The following is a 25,020-nucleotide window of genomic DNA, read 5'->3' as shown; positions in this document are numbered from 1 at the left end:
TTGCACCTACATACCCAAATACCGCATTTATACTCAGTCCTCTTAAACAGGGAATTGGGCAGCGTGCATGTGTAAATAGCTCACTCGCGCTGCTGCTCGTCATGTTATTGCCATTGCACCTACATACCCAAAGAGTCGGTTTTTGTGGCGGAAGTCAAAAGAGAGGCAGCGCGAATACGAGTGGGTATTCACATTCAGCTACTCTCTCTCGCACTTGCCGCCGGCAAAGCGGCAAGTGAGTAAGGGAGCAAGACGATGCTGTTGTCACATTCCTTTCTTGTGAGTCGTTCGGTAATGAGTTGTGAGGACATTGGCGAGGAGCTGATGTAAACACCTCACTCGCGTCGATATCATATTTCAGGCAATATTTCCGTCAACGGCAGCAGCAGTGGCAATAGCTGAGTATAAATCCGGCATAAATCATTCAGATTATCGGCAAAAACTATGGTGTTATTTGCATATCTAATGTTATTCAACCATTCACCATTTATTAATATTCCCTTCGCACAACCGTCTAAAGCTTCCTTAAATACCCTTCAGAGTAAATATAGAATAGTAGTGGAGATAAAATACAGCCCTGTCGTACTCCTCGTTCTATTGCAATTTTATCAGTCAACTGGTCTTCTATTTTGATTTTGGCAAACAGTTTCGAAAACAGTCGAGACATATCATTAAAAACAAAATACCGTCTGTTGAAATGCTACATATTCACAGTTCTGCTCTACGGAATGGAAGCGTGAACAATAACTGTTGCATCTATGAATCGGCTCGAAGCTTTCGAAATGTGGTGTTATAGGCGCATCTTACGTATATCCTGGGTTGACCGATCTACTAATGTGGAAATCCTGCGTAGATTGGGGAAAGAGTGTGAAATTCTCATAACCATCAAAACAAAAAAAATTAGAATATCTAGGACATGTAATTTGAAATCAAGAACGTTACGGCCTTCTCCAACTGATTCTCCAAGGGAAGGTAAATGGTAAAAGAGGACCGGGAAGAAGACGCATTTCCTGGCTTCAAAATTTACGAAAGTGTTATAACACGACTACCACTGAACTGTTCCGCGCTGCGGTGAACAAAGTCAAGATAGCCATGATGATCGCCACCATCCGGAACGGATAGGCACTTTAAGAAGAAGATGAATAGCAGTGATGTCTTATTATGACTTTTGAATATATTATGTATAAATGCATTTTGGTTTAAAGAAAACACTTGTAAAATGGCTGAAATATACATAGCTTTCGAGGAACCTTATTGACTTCAGTTAAAAGAAAAATAATACAAGTAAATTATGGCATCTTATTATACAATACCAATGTTTAAGTCATTGCCACAGTAGGTTGTAAATATCTACTACAAGAAAATTCAGTTTACAAAGATAAATTTCTTAAAAATTTGTTATACTGTTTAAAAACGCATAAGTACTTTAATTAAACAACATACAAATTTACAAAATGCAATAATTTTTTATTTACCAATTAGTTTTCTTGTAGTATAAGATTCAATTGTAATTTTAGTCAATTTTTATGAGAAGAGCCTTTTAACAAAATGATAGAGCGATCTAGATAGTTGATACTTTGGTGAAGTTTGCGCACAAAATTTGGCAATTTGCTCTATCGATGTTGCAGAAAACTTGACTGAAATACAAACATCTTCTATACCTTATTTCACATTAAGAACGGAATGTTTGGCTTATGCAGATCAGTATTGCCAAAACTCTCAGGCATGTGTTGTTACTAGATTACCGCTGTATGATTCATTCTCAATCAGACGGCGTGGCATCGGCGCGCTTGTATCGTCCATAAGAAATACATGGCCCTGTATCTGCAACGTTTCATTCTTAAAGTGAAACGCTCTATAGTAGTGTATAACAAATAATATATATAACAAATGTTGTTTAATATATTATTGCATTATTAGTAACAATTAAATAGATACTAACATTTTTCTTTATAAGAATTTAAGATTTAGATTTGGCTAGCTATACATTTATGTTCCCAAAATTTGTGGACAAAGATTTATTAAGTCATATAAATTCGTCCGACACGACGTGGCAAAAGTTAAGTACTTCTACAAGAAGCAGTAGGTTTTTTGAATACTGTATGCGACTAAAACCTTGGTGAACTCAGCGGTGGTTGAACATTGGGAATTATTTATTTTTTTACTGGGAGCGATTTTTTATCCATTGGATTTTCATTATTAATTCATAGAACCTTCACATAGAAATTTATGACCAAAACAAGTGTCATCTCATCTGATAACTCGAACATTTTTCATAAACAGAACGATTAAGCAAAGGAAATAATAAAATTATTTAAAGTTTGCTATATAAATACACTCACCGGCACGAAAAACGGGCAGCCCAAAAAATGGGTCATTTTTGATGTCTCGTATCTCCTAAACCTGGTATCCGATTTAAATAATTGTTTTAACATGGTATAGCCTTATTCTTTAGCAATATCGCTGTAATAATATTGTTGCTAGACAGGTTAATTTTCATTGTATACCGGGTGTACCAATCAAACTGGGTTTTTTCTCAATTTTCACAACACCCTGTGGAATATTCTAGCCTTTATAAAATATTGAAATTAAAACCCAACTATAGCCCCAGGTTTTCTTAACATTCTGTTTTTTTATTCATTCGCTTATGTTGGATAATAAAAAAGTTAGGGACTTTAACAACTAGCCATGTTCTTTATCAATACAGGGTGTTTCTAAATAAGTCCGACAAACTGTAAGGGGTAATTCTGCGTGAACAAATAATGACCCTTTGCTTTATAAACCGAGATAAGGGATGTTGAATTTTTTCTTACAAACTGACGATTTATTTATTGCTCTAAAACCGGTTGAGATATGCAAATGAAATTTGGTAGGTTTTAAGAGGTAATTATTGCGCGTTTTTTGACACACAATTAAACATTTTATATTCACCATTGGCGTGCATTCGCGTAATATGACCCGTATGCACGCCAATGGTGAATATAAAATTTTTAATTATATGTGAAAAAATGCGCAAATCTACCACTTAAAACCTACCAAATTCCATTTGCATACCTCAACAGGTTTTAGAGTAATAAATAAATCGTCAGTTTGTAAGAAAAAATTCAACATCCCGTATCTCGGTTTATAAAGCAAAGGGTCATTATTTGTTCACGCAGAATTACCCCTTAAAGTTTGTCGGACTTATTTAGAAACACCCTGTATTGATAAAGAACATGGCTAGTTGTTAAAGTCCCTAACTTTTTTATTATCCAACATAAGCGAATGAATAAAAAAACAGAATGTTAAGAAAAGCTGACTCTATAGTTATGTAGGTTTTAATTTCATTATTTTATAAATGCTAGAATATTCCACAGGGTGATGCGAACGTTGAGAAAAAATCAGAGTTTGATTGGTACACCCGGTATGCAATGAAAATTTACCTGTCTAGCAACAATATTATTACAGCAATATTGTTCAAGAATAAGGCTATAAAATATTAAAACAATTATTTAAATCGGACAACAGGTTTAGGAGATACGAGGCATCAAAAATGACCCATTTTTTGGGGTGCCCGTTTTTCGTGCCGGTGAGTGTAGATGAACTAATATTGTTAGTAATTAAGCATTTAATTTATTATTATAATTGGGAAATAAATCACAAGTTAACTTGAACAATTAATTTATTGACATTTCGACTTCCACTTCCGACCTCGTTATCAAAATACAAAATATTAATAAAGTAAACAAAAATGTTGTTGAAATATTTTATCCGTATTTGTTGCTTGGAAAATTGCAAAATAAGTTAGAAATTTCGGTTTTTATAAATGTTAACAACTTTTATTAGCATCAACTGTGAACCTTAATATTACGTGGAATATTGGGTCTCGCTGTGCTTAAACTATGCTCAAAATTTTAAAGCGATCGGTCACATAGTTTAAGGGGAAAGGCGCAAAATGTCGCCTGTCAAAATTTTCAATGTGTTTTAAATGTATTAATTTTTTTCGAATCCTGAGAAAATTCACAAATATTTTTGAAAAATTTTAACGCAGAATGAAAGATTACATTATTACCGAGGGCCGAAAGTCCCTGGAAACTTCTATGTTTATTTTAATAAGTTACAGGGGTGAAAATAAAAGAGAAAATTTAGTGTGATTTTTAATTGCAAATATTTCATTCAAAATTTTTTTTAAATTTATTCTAAGGGACTTTCATTAAAGATTTTGCGATTAAATTTTTCAAAAATACTTATTAGTTTTCTCATAATTCGAAAAAAAAATGAATACATAAAACACATTTAAAATTTTGACAGACATTTTGCTCATTTCCCCTTAATGAGTTATTTTATTTATTTGTCCTTAATTATTTTTTGCTACAGCATGTCAGTAAGTTACGAGTAGCTTATGAAAGGTTTCTCAATATTATTAAAAAAATATATAAAAAAACCATTTTAAATATGGCAAAATCATTTTATGATAGTTTTAGGACGTTGTGTTCAGCAATATTCTTCAATATTAAGCTGTGGTAAAACTCGTGCTAGAAATATGAATAATATACTTACTTTACATAATATGAGACAGTGTACTAGAAATATATAAATTGTCTTAAGGTAAAGTGAATGAAGACTTACTGAAGTGAGTCAGAAATTGGTCAATAAGATGAGGAAAAGCTTAAAAAAAATCAATTCAATTTCTGCTCAATCTGCAAATCTACATCCAATACCATACCAACTCTAATAAATACGGAGTATATTAAATTAAAAATCATCGAAATTTTTAAAGTAGTTATGTTCTCTAGGGTTGTCCAAGCCCTTCACTTATTACTACCATTCCGTAAACAAATCTTCTATTTCCCAATGTTCAAGCAAGTGAAAGACTTTCATCGCATACAGTACTTTTATAATATGGAAGATACTTTTGGATACAGCTGAAATGTTAAAAAAATGGTGTTGATACGATTTGTCGTTCATAAAGCACAAGAGTTTTCTTTCATAAGATTCTCACGAATTATGAGTTTAGACCTTATTTTATCCTTTGAGATAAAAGCACCAAGAAATAACTTATTGTTCTAGTATTGCCCAGGAATAGCATTGTAGTTAGTTTATTACCACTTACAGAAGAAATACTTTACACTCTTTTATGCGATTTGTCTAAATTGTAAAACGGGTTTCCACCTTTTTTGCAGGCAGTTACGTAAGCTACTTCTTCTTGATCTATTTTCCTATGATACCCTTACTTTTCCGATCTAAAAAGAATTTAGATGTGTTTTTTCAAAAGGACTATTTCAAAATTTAGGTAATATTTAAAAAATTAAGATTAATGAATTTATTTATTTATTTAAGAAAATATTTACTGTATTTACAGCTGTTCAAAATTTAAAGGGGACTTCATTTAGTACTTGTTTTCACATCATTTATATAAAATGTACAAATTCTACAATTATTCACTAAGAATTAACTGCTTGTAGAAAGTCACATTACATATACTATATTTTCATGTCCTTACGTTATATTTTTTATTCTTTATGGATTTCCATCAATAGTTCTTCTAGTAATCTTTTCACAAAGTTTAAGAGACAAATTATGAAGCAATATATCGCTTGGTGAAAACATTAGTGACGTAACTTCAAAAACGTTTTGTAGTAAAGTGACTTCAAAAACGTAGTTTGTAGTAAAGTGACTTGCGTCACTAATGCATGCAGAAGTGGAACTAAAAGTCAAAGAGTATTACTGACGTATCGAGACTTCCGTCATTAAAGCATAATATCAAGTTCAATATTAGGAGTATGTTTAATAGATTAAGTCACAATTGGTATTTTTTGAGTTACGTCACTAATGTTCTCAGCGAGCGAATGTTTTCTGGCATCTATCCACTTCTACCTTGCCTCCCAAAGAATACCCCCCTAAAATTTCTTACGTAATTACGTACATTTTAAAATCTGATGTAGCACTCCTGCGCCCGTGTAAGGGTTTATCAACATCCAAAATTAAGATCAAGACATATTCATTTAATTCTTAAATGTCCTAGAAACAAAACCAAAACATACACATTTGTTTACAATTAAGTAGGTCACCTAGATTTGTTAGAAACACCAGTCGGCAATAATGCATCGTCAAATAATCAATATTTTCGTAAGTCATGGCCAAAGCTGAGTCGACAATATAAACATACTACATGTTACAAGTTTGTTTATATATACAGCAAGGCATCGTGATTCATTCGTTTATCAATTATCATTCTTAATTCAGATGCACCCGTAGATGGTTTTACCGTGAGCACATCAACTATTTACTGTGGTCTGGTAATAAACAAGTAGTTATCAATAGTGTTTAATTATCAACCCCTATTGGTCGAGGGTAACTACCCCCAAACTACCCTAAGATGTTTCCCGAGGGTGGATACCCGCATACCCGAGTACATAGGGAACTCTGATAACAGTATTGAGCGCAAAATAACACTATCAGTCATTATTTGTACAAAAATTCACCATGTGAGAATTTTGTGTGGATTTTCTGAGGATTCGTACAATTTTTGGTGAGTTTTCATGAGAGAGGAACACTTTTATGAGCTGATCTAACATCTAATTTGCTTTTTGCCCGTAAGTAGATCTTGAAAAACCTATGAAATTTCTCAAAATTCTTCAATAGATGAAAAATATGTCGACTTTATAGTTTAGTGGACTTTTTTTTTTTGGCCCTTGGGAGCTATGCCCATTTAGCCAGTAGTTTAGTGGACTTCAAAGTTAGATTTATTCGCTTTATTTATTTATTTTATTTACTCAGGTATGATGTGCTTCCTTTTGACAGTTAATATTTCCATCTCTTGATCCACTCGTTTCATACCTTTGTGTTGATCACCCTGTGTGCCCAAGGAATTCTCAATATGCGTCGGTACAGCCACATTTCTAAAGCCTCGAACTTTTTATAATTGCTGCTGTTAACGTCCACTCTTCTACTCGGTAAAGTGGCGTAGAATGTAACATTTCGTGGCAAGCCATCGAATGATAAAGCTGTGATGTTGCTTAAGAGCTCTCTCATTATTATTTAGTGAAACACATATATTTTTCTTCACATATATTATAAAATAGAATTCGTTCTAATAAATACATTACAAAAAATTATTTTAAATCTTAACTTTTTTAAATAAATTTTGTAATATTTTGGATTTTTGCTCCAATATACAAGGGTACCAATACATGAACATTAAAATGGTGTTTATATTTGGTGATTTCAACGAAGAGGGAAACATCGAATAAATATATCATTTGGTTATACGATAACAGACTCAATTATTCACTAATTAAAATTTTAATATATCAGGATCAGTTTGTAGAGATACACCTCAGCAACACTGACATTTCTATGTATGTATCTCACAAGCATGGAAGTGACAAGGAAAGTACAAATGAACTACTGAGTCGTAAACGTCATCCATCAATAGTAGATTCCTGTTTTATCGACAACCAGTTGTATTTTAGTACTGGCATACAAAATTTATAGCTGTACAGTGTTGCCGAGTTGTACATTTTATATTTTCTAGCTAAATAGGCCGGACAGGTAAGAGTTACGTACAGTAGACATATTCGGAAAATATGCTATATTTTTAAGGAGCTTTTAATCAAAATTAATATATTTCACGAGCTAATCCTATTATTTAAAAAGAGTGATAAGAAACAACCAGAAACTACAGGGGTACCAATTTGCTACCTTGAAACTTAGAACTAAAAGGGCCTAGCCGGGTAAGATGATGAAAAGTGCCCCCAACCCGATTCGAATTCCATATAGGTCACCGTTTAGCATATATAGTGAAATTAACTTTCTGAAATTTTTAGCCCCCTAGGTGGTCATGTGACCCACCTAGAGCCTAATTAGGGTTTTTATGTTTTTATTTTTTATTTCAGCCGCATCGAGAACTAGCGAAAAACTTAAAAAAAAAAACTTAAAAAACTTAAAATAAAAAAGTTGTAAGCTTTAAAAAGTTCTATCCGAAAAAAATTTTGTTTTTAATTTTTGGCGGGAAATTTAAATTTTAGAACGATTTCAAAATTTTAAATGAGTATAAAAAATTAACTAAGACATTCGTTTTCACGAAAAAAATATATAACGTGTATTTTTGCATAATGTTTCACCCTGAATTTTTTCAAATTTTTTAAATTGGTGAAACGCACCTTTAAAAATAAAAAACCGCATTTTTTCGTTTTTTGATACAATTTTATACATGTTTTTCAAAAAAGGTTTCAAAAGACACATTATGCGAAATTAATCCAGATTTAAACTCCTACAAGCCCTCCTGCAAGGAAACCTATTTTTCCTAAGTTAATGGCACTGGCAAAGCCAAAAGGCCAGGGAAAAATATTTGGAGAGCGAGGTTCAGGAAGAACATCCTGGTTAAAGAACTTCAGAACTTGGTTCAACACAACATCTGTGCAGCTTTACAAGGTTGCCACGATGATCGCCAACATTCGTTACGGATAGACACATCAAGGAAAAGATGATCCCGCTGGAAAATATAAAAACAACTGAAAACTCATATCGAAAACAATAAGATGAAAGTCAAAAGAAATGGACAACTTACGGAACCTATAGACAATGGAATAAGGGTGATTCACTAAGCCCTGTGCTATTGAATGAAGTCATAAAGAGTGTCAATAAAGGAAGAGAATAAAGAGAATACAGAAATTAAAATTCTGTTACGCATACGATGAAGAAGGCTAAGAAGATGGTGTAACTGAGAAATCTTTGAGAATATTTAAAAAAAAATTGATCATTCACATATTTCTCTCTGGAACTCTCAACAACAGTAGAAAGAAACGACAAAAATGAATAAGGCTATAATGAAAAAGTTAACAAAAGATTCGATAGCTGAAGAAGAAAACTTTCAGAACTATCATTTAAGCAATAGTACGAATAGACCAGGGCGCATCTGTAAAAATATTAGTGCATTTGGACGTTGAGAGGTGACTCAAATTTTTTTTTGCAGAAATTGCTTGAAAATAACTCAAATAATATTTGAGTTATCCTCTCTCTCAAAAAGATCCGGAACATTGTTTAAATAATCAAAATGTCAAAAAAATTAAGCAAAAATTCGATTTTTTTCTTCGTTTTTGATTATAACTTAAAAGTATTCATTTCCAAGAAAAGTTGTACGGACTTAAAAGTTGCGTAATTAAATTTCCAATAATATAGAATTGGTTAAAAATTTAAAAAATAGTCACCCTTGTTGCAAAATAGCAATAATTGCGAAAAAAACATACAAAAACAAGTATTCGCATTTTACGTTTTTCAACCATTTACGCTACACTTAGGAACTTCATGTTTCACCCAGAAAAACTTTATGATACAGTAAAACAATACTGTAAATTTCATTAAGATCGGTTTAATAGATTTTGCAATTCAGCTTTCGCAAAAAAAAATCATTTTTTCAAAATGTTACAGGACTGAAAATAAAGCAGATAGTTGAAATTCTTTTTGCGTATAGAAGTGTATTGTACCTTTCATTTGCAATTTGCAAAATTAAAATCGATTAACTACCACGGCGTCAGGAATTTTTTTAAATAAACATTAATTATTGGTGCTACGCGCAGGACAGCGGATAGTTTGATACATTTTAATTTTTATTACATTTCGATATAAATAAATAAATAAATTTGTTTATTGCAAAATAAAAACACATACTCTATCTTTTGAAATAACACTTTTTTTAGCAAAAACTTTCTTTGTTCATATTTTTTAACTTAGAGAATAAAAGTTTATTATTTTTACCTATATGCAATTGTTTAAACAATATTTCATAAACAATAATAAAATAAGTTTGATTTTTGTGGAATTAAAATATTAAAATACATACAACAAAATATAGAGTAAGAAAATAATATATTGATAAAGAAATTTTGGTGGAAATCAACTTGTGTGAATCGAACACCGCTGTCCTGCGCGTAGCACCAAAAATTAATATTTATTTAAAAAATTTCCTGACGCCCGCCGTGGTAATTAATCGATTTTAATTTTGCAAATGAAAGGTACAGTCCACTTCTATAAGCAAAAAAAAATTCAACTTGCTATCTGCTTTATTTTCAGTCTTGCAACATTTAAAAAAAAATGAATTTTTTTGCGAAAGCTGGATTGCAAAATGTATTTTGCAAAATCCATTAAGCCGATCTTAATGAAATTTACAGTGTTGTTTTAGTATATCATATAGTTTTTCTAGGTAAAATATGAAGGTCCTAAGTGTAGCGTAAATGGTCGAAAAACATAAAATGCAAATACTTGTTTTTGTATGGTTTTTTTCGCAATTATTGCTATTTTGCAACAAGGGTGACTATTTTTTAAATTTTTAACCAATTCTGTATTATAGGAAATTTAATTACGCAACTTTTATGTCACTACAAGTTTTCTCAGAAACGAATAGTTTTAAAGTTATAATCAAAAAACCAAAAAAAATCGAATTTTTCCTTCATATTTTGACATTTTGATTATTTAAACAATGTTCCGGACCATTTTGAGTGGAAGGATAACTAAAATATTATTATTTGAGTTATTTTCAAGCAATTTCTGCAAAAAAAATTGAGTCACCTCTCAACGTCCATCTCAAAACAGATGCGTCCTGGACTAGAAGAACATATCACAGTTTCAGGTGATTTTGATTTGTAAGTAACGACAAATACGCCACAACAATGCAAGAACTTGGAAATCGTATAAAAAGCGTTCATGTGACAAAGCAATAAAAAAATTTGGATAAAAAGTCCATAAATATTTTGATTTTACAATTTCTGTAGATTTTTTTGAGAACTATCAAAACTAATCCGACAATAATAAAAATACAATGTTTCTATGCACATATACTGAGAAATTTATTTAAAAATGTGTCAAATTCGACATCCTTGCATTTATAGTCGTTAGAGGCAGAAAATCTGGACTGTTAAGATCATTTAAACTTAAAAATAAACCATTACACTTTTTAAAAATATATTTAAAATTTACTAATACAATTTCGAATTTTTTTCAATTTTTTTCTTTTTTAGAAAAACTTTGGATAGTCTACAAGTCGACGACATATTATTTTGTGAAAAATTGACACCATTAGTCGAACATATCAGATACAGCCCGCCATTTTTTTTTCATATTTTTGATTTATTATATCAAAAATATTTTCACTCAATTAAAAAATTAGTTACAATTGGCCTAACATTTAAAAAGGGGGTACAAAATTTTGGAACATCAATTTACAAAAAGGCGTTAAATTATCAGTGAGATTGTACAATTATAAAATTATTTATTAAAACAATATAAAACTGAGTGGCATCATGTCTAGATGAGGTTTATTCTGTACGAAACATTCGCAATCAGATCGGAAGTTCCAGTAAAATGAAATAGGAATCATAAATGTTCGATATTTCTTATTAATTTCTTAGAAATATAACATAAAAAATCAATAAAAAAAAGTTTCTTTTTTAGTCATACGCAGTTATCTGGGGGAATGATAAGTAGCTGTGTGTGATCTTCAAAAAAACATTAGTTCTTGCAAATACTATTGACTGTAATACATCCAACTCCCACAGCGATCTTGAAGCACGTTGCCACTAGCGCACTGTCGGCTTGCGGTGAAACTACGTTGTGACAACGTAAAATTTGACGTAAACATTAAAATTTAATTTTATAAATTTTTGAATAACAAGCTAATTTTGCTAAATTAAATTAAAATAAAAATACACTTATACAAAAACAATAATAAAGCAATTTTATAAATGTAAGGTTAGATTGCTCTGGTTATCACCGTACACCGCCTAGATGGCGCTATTTTTTTGCTTCCTCAAATGTAATGGGAAATGTCAAGAGTTGTATGTATTACAGTCCGTATTTGGTTCTAGGAAGTATAACCTTGTTTAGACGTTATGTCAAATTTTAGCGCGATGCGACCATTGGTATATTTTTGACAGCTGCAAGTTGATTGGAAAAATGACACATACGATTTTCGATTTCCCATTAAACATTATGGGACTAATGCTTCTTCAGAATACACTGCCAAATTTTGGTTCCGTGAATTTAGAAGTGGTGTTATATCTACATTGGATGAATCATGTACTGGACGGCCCACCGATCCAATTACACCGGAAAATGTGAAGAAAGTCGTGAAAGAAAGTCGTGAAAGAATGTTGTTTTTAAATGTTAATCTTCTCAGTCTTACTTTATGGTGTCGAGTCTTGGACTGTGAATAAAAATGATCTAGTTAAAGATGGTTTTGCTTGTTTTCGATTCAGAGGGATGCACAATCGCCGGACAGTTGTTTCCACCATTTCAGGCTTTATCAACAGCGCTAGCGTGCATTCTTCTGAATCGAAAAATAGCTCAACCATCAATTTAAGGGGAATTTCAAAAATCATTGAATTTCCCCTTGGGACGCGATACAGCGACATCTCTTAACAAATTGAAGAGTCTCAAATGGTAAATAGTTATTTAAATCTGAAACTTTTCGTGTTGGAAAGTTCTTTCTGGTACATCCTTAATCTGAGACTTTTACAATTTATAAGACCGCAGACGACGAATATAGAAAACATAAATGATATAAGTCACCTTAAGGCTTTCGAAATGTGGCGCTATTGAAGAATATTTTAAAAGTTTCTTCGGTGGAGAAGATTCAAAATTTCAGAATACAGTCGAACTCGCTTATTAGAATACCTGTTATAGGAATATCCCGGTTTAAGGAATAGAAATTTGAGGTGCCAAAACGTTTTTACTAGTCAACAATGATTGTTTGTTAGAATATCCCGGTTATAGGAATACTTTTGCTTAGCACGAAGGCTATTCCATTAAGCGGGTTCGACTGTACTAGAACGTCTCGGCAAGACTATTGAGAATATAAAAAGCATCAAGAAGAGAAAGCTGCAGTACATGTAATGGGAAGTCCCAAATATAGGTTGCTACAAAATATTATGCAACGGAAAATAGCAGGCAATCGCAGTCCAGGACGAAGAAATACTTCACGGTTGAAAAACTTGCTGAGATTGGTATGGTATTGATACAAACATACTATTTAGTGCGGCAGTGAATAATATTAAGGTAGCTATGAAGGTAACCAACGTTCTGAAAGGACATGGTACATAAAGAAGAATATTCTATTATTACGTCAAAGTTGGCACGTCAACACGTAGCACTACATTTAAGGTTAGCTTACGATATGTCAAACACCTAAAACGACACATCTATACTAACCAAAGCATCAATGTTTTCTAAGAACTAAGTTTAAATAAGAATATTCTTCGTTTAGTAGAGTTCTTACTGTATAATATATACATTTTGATAATTATTTTTGAAAAAATTGCGCCAACACAGCAAGACAGTAATTTCACAAGTAGCAGCTACTTAGAAAAGTCCACTTATGGACTTTCCTGAGTAGATGTCTGAAATAAAACAGTTTACAATATGTATGATTCCTTTTTGCGGGGCTGAAACTTCTGATCTGACATTTTGAATAAAAAATTTCTAAAAAATACACCCCGTCACAATTCTAGATTCATTTAGAGTTGGAATATTCGTAGATATATTGATCTTGGCACGTCAGTAATTTGTCTAACATTTCTTTTTGTCCGTTTTTAATGCATTTTTTGTAACTACATGACATTTAATCAAATATCACATCATAGGTTCGAGCGTTTAAAGTTTCTTTCGAATGCAACAGGTCTTTTTACCCGTTTTGAAAATTGCGAAACCCTAAACGCACGACAATTGCAAACTTAAAAGCTTAAATTAAATACAAGGAAAGAACAATACAATCTTATAGACGTAAATTACTAACAATTGACAAAAAGAGTAGTTAATAAAATGTGATATTTTTTATACTTAAATTACTTCTGTACCAGCCTTATATAGTTTATTATATAGCTGAGTATCTTGAACAACGTGAAATAAGTCAATTAAGCCATTATCAAAACTTGTTCTGCTACTTTCATCTTAACGATGTCTTAGACATTGTCGATATTATTTTGGATACATGGTGCGTTTTGAGCTTATATTCAGAGTCTTGTCAAGTAAATACTACATTGTAAATGGTATCAAAAACAATATCAAAAAATTTTCATCGTTTTTTGCTCTCCACAAAAGCAAAATGCGCATGAGCAAGAATTTCATGTACACTAAGAGTTTGTATGTGATGTCAGGTATAGTCCGTCCGCTATGACTTTTCCCATGCGGCACGATTCATTTTCAATCAAATTAAGTCAAAACAGAAAGTGAAACGAACGTCGATGTGTGTAGTATATAGTATACAAAATGTATATACACATCGACGTTCGTTTCAATTTATGTTTTGACTTAATTTGATTGAAAATTAATCGTACCGCATGGGAAAAGTTATAGCGGACGGACTATATATCATAAATATTTATGTTACACAGTTTTAACCGGGAATGTTTTACTAGTATAGGTCCACTACTGCGCAAAATCAACGCTCTGACAATAAAGCTATTGATTTGGCATAGAAATAAACCTAAAACAAGTTACCAGAAGAGTCAATTTTGAGAGTTCTTTTTATTCTTCTTGTCTTTTCTTTCTGAGTGATTTAACATGTCATCTAAGTAGATATGAAAGGTATTTCTTTCAGGATCCCATTTAAAGATATCATGATGGAAATGACAGAAGTTCTTCTTTTGCCTTTTCTGAAACCTTCAGAATAGAAAGATAATTATCTTCAAGATCTCATTTCAATGATATCACCACGGAAATGATAGAGAGAAGAAATGTCAGGAAATTAGTTGAGAATAGTTATTTTATGAAACTTCTTCTCATACCTTTTCTGAGAGTTGTCCCAGGGTTCCACCTGAGATGGAATTACACAGATCACTAGGTTCAAGATCATGCCACAACAGAAACTTTTTCCGAAACCTTTTAAGATGTCATCTAAGCAGGCTTCAAAACAGAAAGATAATTGTCTTCAGGATCGCATCTAAAGATACCACCATGGAAATGGCAGAAGAAATGTTAAAAAATTTGTTGAGAAATGTCCTAATTGACCTTGAAAGCTTTTCTTTTTATGCCTCTGAGTCGTCTGAAAGTGCCATCTGAACAGACTATAAAAATCATTATATTTGGAATCTCAATTTAAAAAGATGAGATGACAGAAACCGACATTTATCAAGAAATTAATTAACCTTGGAAACTTTTTCTTATGCCTTTTCTGAGCCGAATTAAGGCGACAGTTGAACAAACTATACGAATCAATCTCTTCAGAATCTTATTCAAAGATACCATCTGGGAAATGGTAGACATAAGAACTGCCCAGAAATTGGTCAATTTTGTGACAGTTCTCATAGCTTTTCTAAGAGTGTTTTGAAGGTTCCATCTGAGAGAACTACACAGATCATTATCTTCAGAATCATGTCACAACAGAAATGACAGAAAGGGAGAAGAATTGTCAAGAAATTAGTTAAAAATTAATCACCTTGAAAATATCTTCTAGAATCGTTTGAGAACGCCATCTTTAAAATATCATTTAAGATGGAAGTAATTGACCTTGAAAAGTTTTTCTCGTGCCTTTTCCGAGTGTTTTGAATTGCCATCTGAGTAGACTTCAGGATCCTACTTAAAGATACCACCATGGAAATAACGCAAAGAAAAAATGTCAACAACTTTAGTTTTTACTGTTTTAGTTCGGTCTTTACGTGAATCATTTCTTCATTATGTTTAAACCTAGCTGCTCATTTTTGATACAGATAAATATTGTTTTTATTCGCTCTGTGCGTGACCACGGTGGGAATACACGAAACGATGCCAGCGTTTGTAGCGGCGAAATATGACAATTTTGGCGACTCTTTGTAATGTCAGTACAACAAATTTTATTAAAAATTGTAAATAAATATTACATATTAAAGTCAAATATGTCATATGTATCACATGCTTAACGTCAAATTGTGGTTGCCAAAAATGTCAGGTTATGATGCTAGGTGTCGCGTCAGTCATGAATGGAGCGAATACACTTTTACTATAGTTTATTTTTTACCAGGAGTAAACTTAAAAAGACAGATTCACACACAAGAAAGTCACTAGAATAATAACCAAATACATCTTCTTTTTTGGTTGATCTAGTCGGCCCTCAACGGTAATCCATAAATATTATATTAAATTAATAAGTCGCTAAAGAGTTCCAAAAACAACTGCTTTTTATATAAAAGCAGACTAACAATCTAAAAATTAAAGGAATATAACTATAAAGGAATAACTAACAAAAATCGCCGATATAACTTAATTAACCTATGAAATGTCAGTAGTGTCAAAATTTGATAAACGTCATTAGTGTCAAAATTTTATAACAGTGGAGTAAACTTGCCTGCAGTTGAACCAATTACAAACAAGTAATAGAGCGCGGTAAATTTGAATCACTCATCTTGGTTAAAAAACAAACCATAGCTTTGGGTGATTTTCTTTAATAAGGAATCATCCAAAACCTTTCGTTTTAAATTATTACCAGAAAATTAGTCATAATCAGACTGCATCACAGAAAATTAATTTCTAATTCACCTCAAACATTACAGAGAGTTTTTAAAACGAAAATATCAGATCAAGATTATCGAATGGCGTACAAACAAGTCGAAATATATAAAAAATATTATACATATAAATATTGCTGTGAAATTCTTAATTTGATACAAGAAATTAATCATAGTAATATTAAACTAAAACAAGTACCTTAGACATCTAATTTGTGTTTACAAAGAGGAACACATAGGTTTTTAAACTCTTGGCAGTTTATATCAAGACACCACAATCAATGATATGGTTTAAGATTCGAAACTATATTGCCTATTTGTTATCCAAATGGTTTGTTAAGGTACCATTCTGCAACAAGCGACTGAAACAGGAGACAGATTGTGGTCTCTCCACGTCTGCTCTCAATGCAATTATATCAGGGTCGTTCTGTAGCCCACGACCGAGACAAGCGAGAGAGTGTACTAGAGCAGTAGTGAAGATTGTTGTAGCACCGATTTGTACATGGTATTTTATTAAAAATAATAACGTCCCAAATAAAATTTACTAATGAGGAAGACCAATTGCTAATGCGAGTTACTGGCTAAGAACCCAGCGAGATTTGATCCTCAAGTGGAATCCTACAAGGCTGTTATCGTCCTGGAAATGTAAAATCCTTCTTCGCACATCGTTTTAAATACTTATAGAATTTATACACCTTCATCTTTTCATTTGAAACATGTAGTATATCATTTTCCTCTTGGTAGGGGAGCCCAAGCGGGGATTTTTGCAGTTACTCGAGTGCGTCAGATTATCATATGGGGAGAAACGTGGTACCCTGCAGATGTACCTCTACCTATATTGGCTCTTAACACAGGGGCGTTCGTTCAGGGGGCCCGAAAAAAATCTATCCTTAAAAATACTTGAAATTGCCAGATTAAGATAAGGTAAGTTAATTACATACAAAAGAGCCTATATTTCAAAAATCTGACGATTTGAGCGGAGCGTACGGAAATGAGCTATTCAAAAAGTTTCACAAAAAAAGCGAATATTTCGCGAAATGAACGTCAGATTGAAAAACTAAAAACCACGTGTTCAATATTTTTCAAAAATCTATCGAAAAATACCAAACATGAGCCCCCACGGAGAGAGGTGGGGGTAAATTTAAAATTTTAAATACCAATTCCTGCGATATTTCGCAAAATAAACATCAAATCGAAAAACCGCAAAATACACTTATTCAATATTTTTGAAAAATCTATCGAATGGTACCAAACACGACCCCCCACGGAGGTGGGGTGGGGGATACTTTGGAGGTTTGGATTCTTTGTATAAAAATAAGCAACTTATATTCAAAACATTTTTTCGAATTATGGATAGATGGCGCTATAATCGGAAAAAACGATTGTTGGAAATGGAAAATTAAATTAAAAATGGAAAGTCCCCACTAAAATGTAAAATTTTACTTAACTTTTTTTTGATTTTAGAACCTACTCTTCACAACCCAATAGGTCCCCAAAGCGCTCGAGTGACTGCACATTTAGCATACTTTCCTCCCCTATTTTCAGCTTCTAGTAACCTTTTCTAAAAATAGTTTCGATGTCAATATACATACTTTTCTTACGTCTGACAATATACTGAATATTGTTCTGAAGTTATTTCGTTGTGGCATCTTATATAATTTACTATTTATTTGGGAATAAAGCCAAAATTTTAGTTTGAAATTAACTTTATTTGGCATTTCGACTTCCACTTCGGAAATCGTTATCAAAATTGTGGCTTTATTTCCAAATAAAATATGTAGTCACTGATACACTGAAATATAGAAGCACATTTCGCGTATGTCGCTTGTCTCAGTTGCGCACTCATTTTACTGAGCGACAGTTCATTTGATGTCTCGGTCTCGTCTATCAGTCGCCTGTCTCTGTCGCTTGTTGCGAAACGCTACCTTTACTGAAAATTATTGTGTAAAAGGAATTATTTGTTCAAATTTTGCTATGAAAATGCAATAAGTGGAATGTTGTTAGAGTTGTACAAATAAACGGATTTTGGGTATAATTTTTCACCGAACATTTTCCCCTCTACTACAGTTTTGTACTTGTGGTGTGAACAGATGACTCTACTATAAGGATCGAAAGTTCGACCCATTAGCTATGATAAAAAATTTTTGCACTGCAGAATTGTAATTATTTTCCAGAAATGTTCCAATGGCTTTAAATGTCCACAATTGGAAGCTCAAAGTCTTAAAGAGTGGACAGTAAGTCATCATGTAATTTTGAAGTGGTTCCAATTTGTAACATATTACATGCATATTTGTCAAAACCTTTCTGCAGTACTAATAAAAGATTATTATTACCAACAAGTCAAACTATCACTGTGGAAAAGCCACTCAAATAAGCAAGAGAGCCAAATGCACTAGAAATAAACAAACTAAGGCACTTGAATGTTATGAGGAGCATCCCCGAATGATGATTAATAATTTATACACTCTGTAAAAATCATGATTTCGGATTTGCAATGTCTATACATTGTAAATCATGATTTGGTAGTGCTCCTTGTAACATTCAAGTGTCTTGGTTTGTTTATTTCTAGTGCATCTCTATTGTGATTTTAATATAGTTTTAGTCACAACACATCGATTGCAGTATGACCGGTGAGAGGAATCATATGTGCACCAAGAATACACGTGTTGTAATCAACATGCTTGTGACAGGGTTATGATCTGTCCTAAAAGTCATCCTAAAGGTAATCATCCCTGTCTAACCTAAAAAGTTAATCTCCTAAAACTGATACAATTTCACAAAGTCTTGTGAAGGTAAAATCAACATAAATTCGAAATTAATCGTAGAAAACATGTAAGACAATACATTTAAATTCCAGCCATTTTTTGTCTTCTAAAAGCATTCCACTTGATATAATGTCGTTCAAACTGTATAGAGGAATAAAGGAACATCCAAAATGGTTTTGTTTTGAGACATATGTGCTATTAGAAACATTCAGGCAGATTGATTTTTTAAGATGAAACAAAGTATTTAAATGCATAACTTAAAAGGGGAGTGGGTATGTTTTAAAATCAATATTTCAAGCAAATTTTTGTGAATTTTTTAAAACTATTTTATTTTTAATGATTTTTGAGTTAGTTTTTGGTATCACTCAGAAGTCGAGAAAACGAATTTCTTTTGTTATGAAAGGGTGAATTGAATGTATTTATTATTGCTAAACAAAAAATATCTCGACAGTGTATCCTCACGAAATGTATAAAAGAAAATCTATGCAAAATTTCAGGTGGATCGGTTGAGTACTTTTGAGTTACAATGTTCACCGCCTTAAAAAAATCCTGTTTTGAAAAAAAAAAACGCGTTTAAATTTTTGACAACTTTTATTTTCAATACTCACATAGAATTAACGATTCTAAAGTGATGCATACCGGAATATGCTTTTGAATCGCGTAATAATCTACAAAAGAGAAGGGGAACAGCTGTTAAACGTTTCCCACTATGCTCAAGAGCACTGCCTCAAAGCCGCTGCACAGTGAGTCGAAGGTAGGGTTATTTAAAAAGCTGTGTCTCTGGTAATTTTGCTCGTATCAATCTGAAATTTTCATAGAGTATTCTTGAAGTTATACACCTTCATTTAAAATAATAAAAAAATCGAAAATTTTAAAACATACCCTCTTCTTAAGACATTTGAATGTTTCTAATGTTATTTCACGAAAGTGAATAAGAGTATACTTTCCTCGGAAGACATTTACTCTCGAATTTCAAAACTACCTTACTGCCAATTATTCCTCCGGTTTGAACGACAGTCTTTTTATCGTCAACGAAAACTAAAAATACGAAATAGTCTTTAAAATGGTTTAAAAAGTGCTGCTTTAAATATCACACAGTTATAAATTAAATAGGAATATAGTAAAAATCTTTTGAGATTTTCTGTAAGCTTATGTTTGCCCAATTACTATCATTATCATTATTGTTGATGATTGGAAGTTTGAAGTTTAATGAATACGATGAGTTGCAACCATATGAATCGCATCAGAGAAACGTCAAAGCAAGGATTTTAGAGCTCTGACTGTGTCAGTTGGCGGAGTGTTCATATTTTAAAGTTTTTCTTAAGTGGTAACTTACAGTTTCCTTTGATGTGTCGCAGTTTCGAATGTTGCTGGACACAAAAGTTTTTCTGTTAAATATGTATAAAAAATTCTATTGTTTATTAAACATGCGCGACTTGCGGTGAACAAGCGGTGAAAACAATAAAGTCGACTTGGTAACAAGAGTAACACTACACAAAAGGGTTGCTCATACAATATTTAGCAACCTCACAAAAGGAAAATGTAAAGGGAACGAAAGACCCACGGAAGCTCCAAAAAGTGCTCAACCAAAAAACGTCACAAAAAGTAAAAAAGACTCAATTGGAACAAGGAAGAAGGGAGAATGATACAAACACCTAAATTTCAAAATATTGAGAAAAAATTCAATGAAGACAGCTAAAACGGTATGAAATGTATCTAGAGTAAACAGAATGGGACTTTTTTACCATCCATCATACTTTACATTCTTTGAGACTTGTTCTAAGTCAAAGATAATCCCACTAGTAGACCAACAAGCAATGAAAGATTAATGGCAAAAATATGTTTAAATGTAACTGTAGTATTATAACTATTATTTTTATAAATTTTATTTTTTTATATAAATATATTAACGATAGAAGAGTATTAAATTCTATTTGGTTCATCTTTCAGTCTTAGTATTCTTTCAGCCTCGTATTATACCGAAATGAAATATGGAACTGAATAGTCTATGAAAAAAACCTTTTCAGTGAAAATAATGAGAATATTTACTTCTTCAGTCTCTTAAACAGCCAAATAAAAACCCGTAATATCAACCCGTTTATTAACAAAATGACTTGAATTTCTTTCCACATCGATAGAGGTTGCAAATGACTGAAAATTTTAAATTATAATGTCTCAGAAGTATAATTACAATCACAGAAGACAACGAATATTTATGAAAAATGAAGCATTGGCAACTGACAATCCAACCTCATCCAAGAGTGACCCACTACAACTACCTCGGCACCATAATAAATGACGAATGGATCAACACCCAAGAGATAAGGGCACGCATAGGAAAAATTAGATCCACCTTCAACCGTATGGTGGCCTTTTTCAAGAACCACAACCTTTCTCTTGGCATAAAAGTAAGAATGCTGCGATGCTACGTCTTCTCTGTCCTATTTTTATGGTGTTGAATATGTGCCGAAAATTGTAAGCATTTAAGATGTGGCTATATCGGAGAATTTTTAAAATTCCGTGGAATGACAGGGTCACAAATGGGGAGGTCCTTAGAATGAGGAAGAACCGAGAGGTACTAACCACCATCAAATCTCGAAAGTTGGAATACTTTTTACACATTATGCGAATAACGAATCCAGATATGCCCTCCTACAAGCCATCCTGCAAGGGAAAATATTTGGAAAGCGAGGTACAGGAAGAAGAACATCCTGGTTAAAGAACCTCAGAACCTGGTTCAACACAACATCTGTGCAGCTTTTCACATTGCTGCAGATAAAATAAAGATTGCCATGATGAGGCCCATCAAAAAGAAGAATCCAACCTTGAAATTCCATTGTGAGTGTCTACGTGGACTAAACATCAAATGTCAAAAATATACAGGTAAACAGTGAGAAATCACAAGACCAAAAGCTGTCATGGTAAATTCAAACCTATAAAAATTGAAGGTTCAGTTGTACTTATGGTATTGTTATACGGGATTAAGCTACAAGTGATTGTGATAAGAATTAATTTTATGTTTGCTTTGACGTTTCAATTCCCAATTCGGAAATTGTTTTCAAAAAAATCTGAATGATCTTAACCTGTAAATGTTGACAGTTAAATATGACAGGTGGTAATACCACCCATGTACTGGTATATCAATGTCTTAGAATGGCATATGGTTGCAACTCGAAACAAAATGAAATTACTTTGTATAAAACATGAATTAAGTCTGAAAAATCATGAACAATCAGTGCAAAATTCTCTAATGAGATCAGACATTTTGTATTTATTGCACTTACTTATTCAGCTATTTATTTCAATAAATTCTTTATTTGTGTCATTCTTTGTACTGTCGATAAATATGTGTGGATACTTACCAACTAATTGTTAATAGAACAAAAATACAATATAAAGTCATCCTAAAATAAATGACTTAAAAACTTATTCTAAGAAAGGAGTAATTTTTATATCTTAATTGATTCATAAATATGTAGGTACTTTTAATTGAGGGCGATATTTTGTAAACAGTAAACGATTACATTGTCTGATGGTTGTTGGCAACATTTTAGAATGACATTAAATACAGGTAACTATGTCATATTGCAAAATGGCCAATAGCCATCAGACACCCAATTTATATTCTTCAGTACCTTAAAACACAAATAAACTAGCCTCTGGCAAATTAGAGAAATTACTTTTTTCAACTAATTAGTAAAAATCAATAGGAGTATGAAATTTGTAATGAAAATAGCTTTGTTGGTAAATTTTTTGTCTTTAAACTGCAAAAGAGCCAGAAGGAAATAGTAAAGCCGAAAAAAGTGTGCGCCTAGCACAAAACATTGGTCCGTCGAGCCGGATACGGTTTCTTGGTAAAACTTTATGACGAAAAGTCTAGCACTACGACTAAAGAACCAAAACGCCAACCTCAATAGCTTGAATTATGTTTTATTGAACACTAAAATTACAACAAGGCACCTTGAAAGAAGGTTATGGACTTATGTAAGTTGGTAAACAGTAAAAAGGTTTCCGTTGAAATATACACCAAAAATATTCATTCAAATACATAACTAGAGCAAAAGATACTTACTTTTTTAAGACGGATATTATCATGGATTATTTTAGTTTATGCCTGATTCACAACGCACCGATCACAAGGATGATGAGTTTTTGTGTCAACGTTTTTTTAAATCATTCAAGACGTTCGTAAGTTGAAAGCAAGTAGCGTTCAATCAAGACATAGTTCAATGAATTATGCCTGTGGTTTCCAATACTGCAGAATAAATAAGGTAGATATATCAGATAGATATGTTTGTTTGGTATTTTTTTCTTGTTTCTGTTGTATGTTAGACATTGACTATTGAGATATTGCAAAACAGGCAAATATATTGGTAAAAAAAGATTCAAATTACTATGAAAGAAATAAAGAAGAATTTTGTAGATTAAAACTTTATTATAATCCATACATTTGGAGTAATATCAATAAAATTAGGACTCTGTGTCAGACTTTCATACTCTGAACAGGAGACTATTCACAATTCTAAATAAGATCTTTGTAAAATTAATTTTCAATTAAATTCATGGGGAATTTGTTAAAATTAATGTTTAAAATAGATTATACTTCATAAATAATATTTAAGTTAACTAAAAAATGAGGAATATATTAAATTCTACAGCATGCAGTCAAAATATCGCCCGTCAGTTAAAAATATTGCGTAAAATTGATTCCAAAAAATCAACTTAACCCACGATATATTATTAAAATCTAATAAAAATATCTTCTCTTGACAAATAATCTGTGTACATTTGTTACAAATATAACAACGAAGAAAAATCTACATACCAATAAATTACAAAATAAAAATAAAAACAACCTATGAACCGACACATGACACATTTCGTTAACGAACCATTAGTTGGCGACAGCAATGGGGATCCGACTGTTGATCTCCTCCAAACCTACGTGGTCCTTCTTGAAAGCGCCGTTGTCAGTAGCTGGAAGGCCGGGATTAGACGATTCGTCATAGCCTGAATCTGAGCTACTGTCGCTGTATAGTTTCGAAGAGCCGGTGTTCTCGCATTGTTCCGTTTCCGGTTTGGCTATGCCGAGACCCAGCTTGCAAGTAGCCAAACGGCTACGGCACGGCTTCATGTAGGTCGGATCGAGCATGATTTCGTCGTAGCGCCCTCTGAATATTACTCCGCAACATATCGTTTCCCTGAAAAAGGCATTTGTAAGCTTTTGTATATATTTTGCATCGAAGATGCATTCCACAATGGCAGAACAATACAGTTCAATATTGAAAGCCGAAGGCATCCAGAGAATATAAAAAGGAAAAAGGGCTAACACCCATCTGGAATGCTACACATCTAATAACACCAACACAATTTCGCACTGCTCCCATCATCTCCATAAGAGAGTTTGTGACTTCGGAAGAAATTTATCTCAGCAAGAAGTTTATTAAGTTTAACAAACAACATTGCCTTGGAGGACTTCTGGATGGATCGAAGTCAGCATAAAATGTGGAGAGTCGATAGAAGAGGTTAGCAGCTTACCTACCGTAAAAAATAAATAAACACATTGCTCATAAAACCAATATGGCGCCTTCACAAGAGAAAATGGTCGAAAAATCCGATTAGATTAGCCTCTTGAAACATTAGATCACTAAATACAAAATAGCAATGTTGCAAACCACAACTTATAAAAGAACACTTCTATGAAGGACTCTAAAACAAGATTTTGGCCAGGTTAAAGGACACGACTCAACATATAGCCATCACAAATAAATCACACAGCTTCTGCCTCTTAGGCATTAAGC

General features: G+C 32.5%; 1 protein-coding gene across 1 annotated transcript in view; it reads right to left on the bottom strand.

Annotated features, from left to right (window-relative positions):
• Positions 1–25,020, bottom strand: part of LOC114325981 (SIN3-HDAC complex-associated factor) — a 39,313-nt gene continuing 14,293 nt past the window's right edge. Inside the window, exon 6 of the mRNA XM_028274138.2 lies at positions 1–24,420. Coding sequence (XP_028129939.1) covers positions 24,114–24,420 — 307 coding nt within the window. The 3' untranslated portion in view covers positions 1–24,113. The remainder of the gene's footprint in view (positions 24,421–25,020) is intronic.

This window comes from Diabrotica virgifera, chromosome 7 (genome assembly GCF_917563875.1).
Source record: "Diabrotica virgifera virgifera chromosome 7, PGI_DIABVI_V3a".
NCBI lineage: Eukaryota > Metazoa > Arthropoda > Insecta > Coleoptera > Chrysomelidae > Diabrotica > Diabrotica virgifera.
The sequence above is the reverse complement of the archived record's forward strand: the minus strand, read 5'-3'. Positions and strand labels throughout refer to the sequence as shown.